This window comes from Magallana gigas, chromosome 8 (genome assembly GCF_963853765.1).
Source record: "Magallana gigas chromosome 8, xbMagGiga1.1, whole genome shotgun sequence".
NCBI lineage: Eukaryota > Metazoa > Mollusca > Bivalvia > Ostreida > Ostreidae > Magallana > Magallana gigas.
The window spans coordinates 44,453,600-44,461,412 of NC_088860.1; the positions used below are offsets into that span (position 1 = coordinate 44,453,600).

The following is a 7,813-nucleotide window of genomic DNA, read 5'->3' on the forward strand; positions in this document are numbered from 1 at the left end:
TTCCTTACAATCAAGATAAAAAATAATAATCAGCATGTACATGTACCTTATAATAAACACTTCCCCCTTGAAAGTTGATATAACAAAGAAAAATGGTCTGTGCCCTACTTGAATTGTGTCAAAGAAAAAAAAAGGAGGTAATATTTAGCACTTGATGATGTAAATGAAAAACTTAATGTGTTTAAAACACTTTCAAGTATACACAATCACACACTTATAAAACATCTCGAGCCCTATAATATATTCCTCATGCTGATGCACCATTAAACTAAAGCACTTTTAAAACAATGGGAGGAAAATGTATTCATAATTGTGATAAACTAAAGTGAGCAGACACTGTCCTTCAAATGGAGAAATGTAAACATAAAAACATGTCATAGGAAATGTGCACAATACAAAAATCACCACTAGCTATCGCCATTCTCCCAAGTATACAAGAATGTTTGGAGTATTGTCATTTTTTTGTAAATTTTTTCTCTCCATGAAAGACAAGCAGGGCTCTATGCAGTTAAATGCGACCCAAGTTTGAATAATATAATTGTTCTACACGAGACTTGAGGGCTATGCTTTGCCTTTCTTGTGGGTAGTTGGGACGAATTCTGGTGCATCAGGATTCAACTTGCTGGAGAAAACCTGCAGGGGAAAAAGAAATTATTAAAAACTTAATGCATTAAATTAACAGTCAAACCTTTACCTTACAACATCAAAAAAAAAACTTTCAAGATACTTAACATCTAATATTCTTCTTAGTTACATGCACCAAATCTGCGATTCCATAATTTTGTATCGAATTGCAAGAATAAAAAATCTTTTGTTGCGATTTCATGAAGTTGACGACAGTCGATCAACAATATGAGAATGAGATTTTGAAATTTGCAAGAAATGATCCTCACTGTGATCATTTGTAGCATTTAAATTTAAAAGGAATTTATAGTATCCAAAACATTCAAATTTCCATGAGGTAAAAATATTTAAATAATAAGTGCATGGTTGGGACCTAATATTTATTTTAAAAACATGTTACCAAAAGTTTTGATGTGACAATTACAAAATGTAGCCTTTCAGGTTACTTCTAATGGAGAGCCTGAACAAGATCTAGAGCTACAGATGTAGGTTATATGGACTTCCTCACTTAATGTTCATCCATCATAGTTTGGATCCAATTCAAAGTTTACAGGCAGACATCTATTTTGAACTTCAATAACCTTTTTTTGGATTTTGAAATTGTTGCCAAGTGAACATAAAAGGAAGTAGACATCCCGGGTAATTATAATAATTATAGCAGAATGCATCCTGTATGTCCGGATACATCAAGGGATAGGATTTCCTTCCCCCCCCCCCCCTTCTCCGATTTACAAATAACTTCACACCAGTCATTTCTATAGTAACTACTGAACTTTAAAGGCTTTCTTGGTAGCAGTCTGAATTAAATAACGCTTTCACTAGCTTTCTTTTTTAATGTATGACAAAGGAACCTGTGTCAAGATTTGATTTTAATCATCAGGCTATACAGTCTTCATTGTGTCATTTATGTAATTTGAAATATTATAATCACAAGATCAAGTGTCATCAAATTAAGCATTGTTCAAAAGTCAAACACATTTTTTGGTTTGATCATTTTTGAATTTATATAATTGTAGTTATTGTTAGATGGTGATGACAAATTGACACTGGATTATAATGAAGGATGGTGGATCGAGCCAATTCATTTCTACAATTCCTGTGATTTTCATGACAATTTTATACGAGTTGGAGTTACTATAGATATATATCAAAATCAACCAAAAAATAACAGAAAATCAACTTATTGACTGATGTTCAGAAGGGACCATTTCAAAAATTGTTTGTATTACTTTTCTTTTTCAATTGAACATAATGGGGAAAAGTGTTCTTGTGAGAAATAACATGATTTTTAAAAAAAATCTGAAATAGATTTTCTATCCAAATTGAAATATGATACTTTTATGATAATTTTGATTAATAAAATTTAAAAAATGATCATGTCATCATTTTTTTTTTTTTAAATCACAAGACAAGAGAGATGAGTCGTTATTTAGCTTCAATTTTTCATGAGAAGTACTGCACAATCTCCAAGAGAAAGCTAGGTACATCCTTTCTTTCGTGAGTTATGAAACAAAAACAATTATTAGAGTGTGATGAATCTTTTTTTATTATAAAAAACTTCAAAAAGTGGATTGGAATGTAAATTATGATTTGTTTACTGGCCCAAACTCTAGATGCTGTTAATTAATCTATGTAGATGGTTAATTATTAAGTACTTGAGCAAAAATAAAACTTATTATTAATATATTGAACTTTGACATCCCCGACATAAAATTGTGCATATGTTAAGGTCGGTAGCGGGTTTAAAATTTTGCGCCCTCTGCGCAGGGTATTGCACATTTCTGTTGTAAAACACAAATTTAAAGTAAAATGTTCAATGATAAAGGTTATCATGTAACGTTTTTATTTCAGAAAAATTACTTATCAAAAAATTAATTTAAGTGAAATTAATCGTTAGAATAATGTCAGAAGTATTTTAATTTTTTCCCCGCTTCTTCAAAATCAACGTTATTGTCGTCGGAGTCAACGTCTTAGGATGACGTCAGTTGAGACTCTGACGTAACAATTGACAAAAATTAATGTCATGCATTTTCTATTACAGCGTCAATAATTAAAATCAAAATTATAATTTGCAAAATAAAAACATATACGCGACCCTTCTACGTTCTGTGTGAGTGGAAATGTATTTTTTCTTCTAATACAAATAAAATTAAATTTGATTCATAAACATCCTTTTGTTTTATACAATTCCATAATGTAAAATGGCTGGCACGGCACGTTTATAGGATCAAACTATGAGGACGGATAGCCTAAAAACCATCTGGTCAATTTCGTTTTAATTTGGCAAAAAGTTTACTTAAACGTTAACCTTCCATCGCTGAAAATTTAAAGAAAATCGTATGTTTGTAATTTTTTTAATATGAAATTGAAAATGAAAACCCTCATTTTCCTGTATAATCCTATATAAAATGTCGGTGATGAATCGGATATACGACCAAAATTTAAGCGGGACAAACAGATAAACTATCCGGGTAATTTACTTCATATTTTGCACATAGTTTACTCATAAGTTGACATTTCACTGCAAGAAATTTAAAGGCAATCGTATGTTTGAAACATTCTCCTCCGAGACTCCTTAAATAAAGTTGAAAAGCCTATTTTAGCATGTTAATAGCAAGCTAAATAATACCAAGGTCAGCCACTACTTTAATTACGCTATTTAAAGTGTGTATTGATGACATAGAGCAGCTATACATTGCATTATAACCGAGTTTTTATTGAGTTTTAGTGATTGTGACGTCATATTAAAATTTCTTGACAATCACTTTTAGATGAGCAGTATATATATATAAATGAATTAGGTCTGTTGTCCATAAGATGCATCTTCAGAAAAAACCCCTGAGTGCTTCATTTACAAACCTTGTTGTGACTATCCATTGTTGAATGGGAGTGGTCAGGATATGATGAGGAAAAGAATATCATTTCTCTCTCTTCTTCCTCTTGTAGCATCTCCTCAAAACACGCCTCAATGAACTCTCCCTCCCAGTATTCTTCCTCTACCTTAAAAATAAACAAATTAACAGTTATAAGTATTAGAACATAAAATGTTAATAAACAACTCGATAGTAATAAGATCGATCGAAGGCGCTAGTACACCGAATTGTTGAAATTTTATCTCATATTTTTAAAAATGATGACATTGAAAATCTGACCTTAAAACTTAATTTGAAAAGGGGCCGTCTTTTATAATTTTTAGCCAAATAGTATATAGTGAACGTACACTTTGAAAAATCTAAAATGATGAAAGATTTTTTTAAATCAAAATGTACTTTAATCCACATTAATATTGACAGGTATCCAAAATATTATACCATGCACTCAAGCAATCACAAATTTCATTATGTACTATATACACCTGTACTATCATTCAAGTTCAAGTTGTATTTCATATATGATTGTTTCATTATTGAACAAACTTAAACTTGTCATAATTGGGCATTGAGATGTAAATTGAGAAAAATGTAGTTTTTTTCACTTGAAATTTATAATGGTTGTGTTTAACTTGTAATGTTGCTAATTTGACAGGAAAATGCATCAGCTACATATTCCAGGTGTTGGCCAAAGGGGAATAACTTGAAGGGAAATTTATGTCTGATGATAAGGAAACTTTTTACTGAGTATATAGTTACTTACTATGTATACAGTATATGCAAACACTTGATCATTAGAATACTCAAAACTGAATACAAGTACATGTACTAATATACATAATTATGGTATTTATTATACTTATAGAAAATATTGGTTGCTGTATACCATCCCTAGCCTAACGGCTCTCGGGCTGACGGATATACAGCGACCTCAGGCTAATTATATGGGATGCAATATAAAAATTGCCATGTAATAATCTATATAAACAATAGTATATATCATTGAGATGTTGATAACCATCCCAAAAGGCCCTGTGTGCTTTAATTTAGTAAATATCGTTAGGATAAAAGGATTTAATTTGTGAAGGATGCTATAGATCGTCTTACAGAAAATTATTATTATTCATTTACCGGTAAATATCTGTAACATTAGTTTTGTACAGAAACATTTCAGTGTGTTTTTTGAACTTCGATTATAAAATACGTTCAAGGTCATTGCACAGCCTTTACCCATATGATAGCACTCTACTGGTGGCAATTAATATTTTCGTGAATACAGAACAACTATAAATGTAATACAGTATGTGTACATTTTGCTATACATTTTATGCACCATATTTTGGCATATTAATATGGCTTAATTAACTTTGCTGAAATGTATGTAAATTAATTAGTTTATCGCCAAATGTCAAACACGTATAAATAGATACGTTAAGAAATGCTCTGTATCAAATCTGCGCCAACATGTTGAAGAATTAAATTCTGCCAAATAATGTTCACACTAAATATATCATTCTGGATAAACTACATTGATCAAATCTGATGATTGGACAATGGACAGACTATAAACGTAAGTCCGCATACTTAGTAGATAAATTACAGAGCAGGGCTTTCCTTGGTATTATAATTTTGCTACATTATATTAAATAGATCACTGCATTGATACACATGCATGTACATGTGTGCAGCTTAGCCATATACAAATGTCAGCTGGAAAATAAATCAACAGGGGCATGTTCAACATAGCGATCGAGCGCTCACCAAAATTCGTATTGCGGGTATAGGGAATTTTGGCGAGACGAGTGCTCGCTATGTTGAACTCACCTCAGATGGAACACCAAGACCTAGGATTTTGTCAAATCAAAGTCCATATGTAGCTTCCGGTCATAAAAATTTGGATAGACGACCTGGAAGCTACAATTCCTTATGTGTTAAAAAAGTCGGATTAACTAGGCTATACCTGTCTATCAAACTCCTCAAGCTCTTGGTCAGCCATCCACTCAAACTCGGAAAAGTCCAAGTCTTCATTTCCGAATGGGACTAGGTTCTCAACCTCGTCTTGGAGGTAGGCAGGTAATTTCATATTCATTTTACTCCTAATACTTTATCTCTGAGAACAAAAAATAAAACACACACATGACGTATTTAATGATTACATTATATCAGCCTGCCAACAATTAATGTACTCTTAAATGTCTTTGCAAGCTACATCTTGCATGATGTACATTGTAGCTTAAGAAAATATGGGTTTAAGGTTTCTCCACCCTCGATGTTTCTATGGTTTAATCTGTGTAATTTTTGTTTAAATTTGATGATTAATATGCAAACAATCAAATTAAAGTTAAATATTGGTATGTTGCAAATATTTTGTTCATGCTGTAGGAGCTAACACAAGTACACTATCAGGACAGTTATAGCAACGACTGCTCTCTTATCAAACATCACATTTATTTTAACTAATTTCGATATAATAAAGCAATTTTTAAAAGAAATTAATCGCAATCCTTTATTTTAAGTATTTTAACATTTTAAGGCCATTTAAAATTGCCAGTATGAAAGCTATCACATTTACAGTGCATTTTGATACGATTTTTCAACCATGAATAAGTACAGTTTAGCAACATAAAACGTCTATAACTTTTGAAATAATGGTTCAAACTCACTGAAAATTGGTACATTTGTAATTCATTATATATCCTATCGAAATCTGCAAAGAAATGTTTACCTTGCCTGGTAAAAAATTATGAATTGTGGTCTCTGTCAAGTTTGCCTATATACGGTTTTATCAGTTTTTCATTGAATTCAGCGATTTCAACTCAAACTACTCTCTATGAATTGTTAAACATTGGTGTCATTTCACTTTACATAGCTTAAAATGTGTTAAACACAAGTATAAATCAAGAAATATTGGCAAAACTATGCACCACATAACACTATTATTATAACCGATAACGGTAAAATATTCCGGATTGCTCACAATGACGTCACACGACAATCGAAAGACCTTAAGTGACATTAACTGTCAAATTGAGAGTATATGTCTATATGCATGATGCCAGTTAGTGAATATCAATACATATTCTTCTCATATAGCTACATTTCTGCAGCTAGTTGTCATTTTGTCATGGTCATACTGAAAATATAATTATTTCAATAATGTTCACACATCTTTGCTAGCCCTTAATTGGCTAATGAAGATGTGTTCACAATGTATTAATTTAAAGATAATTTTGAGACATGATCTTGAACCAGCCAGGTAAATTATTAATATGCTTCCAAATTAGTCATCCTTAATGCATACAATGCCTGATAGACTTGGTTTATGTCATATATAAAAAAATATTGCACAATAACCGAGACTCCACTGTCAATTTTCCCCACATGATCAGCGTCATATCTATCGGCCTAGAAGATACTACAGTTTTGCAGTTAAACTGATTGAGACCTAAATTTTATGTGCCAATCTAACATGTCTAAATTCATCTAATTTTTTGGACCCGTACCCATTGACAGAATATTTATTATAGGTATACGTGTACATGATGTGATTCATATTTTAAGCAAAGTATTTTCCATACAGTTATAATCTCCATTATCTTAATCTTTAGATTTACAAGAGTATTTATTTATTCATTTTATAAATGTTTATTTATAAACCATAAATAAACCCACAATAAAATACTTCGTGTCAGTTGTAAAATAGATCTGTAGTTGTTTACAAACACAGAGAAATTCAAAACTAGGTCACGGAGTATTTTGGATTTGACAATGATTCCAGCGATAACTTCGTAAATTATCAGGTATATATTTAGTTAATTTTCCCTTTGCTACGAATTGCAGTTATTATTAATCACTATCATGGATGCCTGAACCAAAAACTCACCCGTTCTCTTTGTCAACAAATTTCTTGATGGTCAATGTCAGCTGTGATGACAAAGAAAATATAGTTCTTTCGTTCGGTAAATATAATGGCTTAAAGAGGTTAAGACGGTAAAAATGAAATGCTTCATATAACGATAATTCGTAATCGATTTGTATTATTAGTGAGAATTTTGTAATTTTTGCAAAATACTGCTATGTTGGTGCGCATTAATTTAGCCAGGGATTGTTTGTAAACAATGAGTCTCCGAAGGGGGGAATTCGGAAGGAAATCATAAATCAGCGGAATATCGAGCCCGACTTTATAGCAATACCTGTTGTCCGGATTTTCCAAGCACTGTGGTGTCTGTACGGCTGTTCTTGAACAAGTAAACTGAATTGAGAGTTATCAGCCTTTTTATCGGAGCAGGACATTCAGTTTAAACCAACCTCACGTCTTG

The 7,813-nt window shown here is 31.7% G+C and overlaps 1 protein-coding gene across 2 annotated transcripts; it reads right to left on the minus strand.

The window, feature by feature from the left end:
- Positions 1-231: 231 nt before the first annotated feature.
- On the minus strand, positions 232-7,813 carry LOC117690339 (polyadenylate-binding protein-interacting protein 2). Of its 2 annotated transcripts, none has more exons than XM_034474329.2 (4): positions 7,688-7,813; positions 5,455-5,604; positions 3,484-3,624; positions 232-633 (listed from the first exon to the last, which is right to left on the minus strand). In XM_034474329.2, exons 2-4 carry the CDS (start codon positions 5,581-5,583, stop codon positions 562-564), a joined length of 342 nt encoding a protein of 113 aa, XP_034330220.1. In that variant the 5' UTR covers positions 5,584-5,604; positions 7,688-7,813; the 3' UTR covers positions 232-561. The 2 variants fall into 2 exon arrangements, with proteins under 2 accessions (XP_034330220.1, XP_034330219.1); XM_034474328.2 differs by lacking the exon at positions 7,688-7,813 and adding an exon at positions 7,378-7,518.

What these genes read in the sequence shown, in the direction of transcription:
- LOC117690339 (XM_034474329.2), bottom strand. Translation starts at nt 5,583, where the DNA reads ATGAATATGAAATTACCTGCCTACCTCCAAGACGAGGTTGAGAACCTA. An exon ending in TTGAGGAGTTTGATAGACAG is followed by an intron (nt 3,625 to 5,454) that starts GTATAGCCTAGT and finishes TTTATTTTTAAG; the next exon opens with GTAGAGGAAGAATACTGGGA. An exon ending in CAATGGATAGTCACAACAAG is followed by an intron (nt 634 to 3,483) that starts GTTTGTAAATGA and finishes TTTCCCCTGCAG; the next exon opens with GTTTTCTCCAGCAAGTTGAA.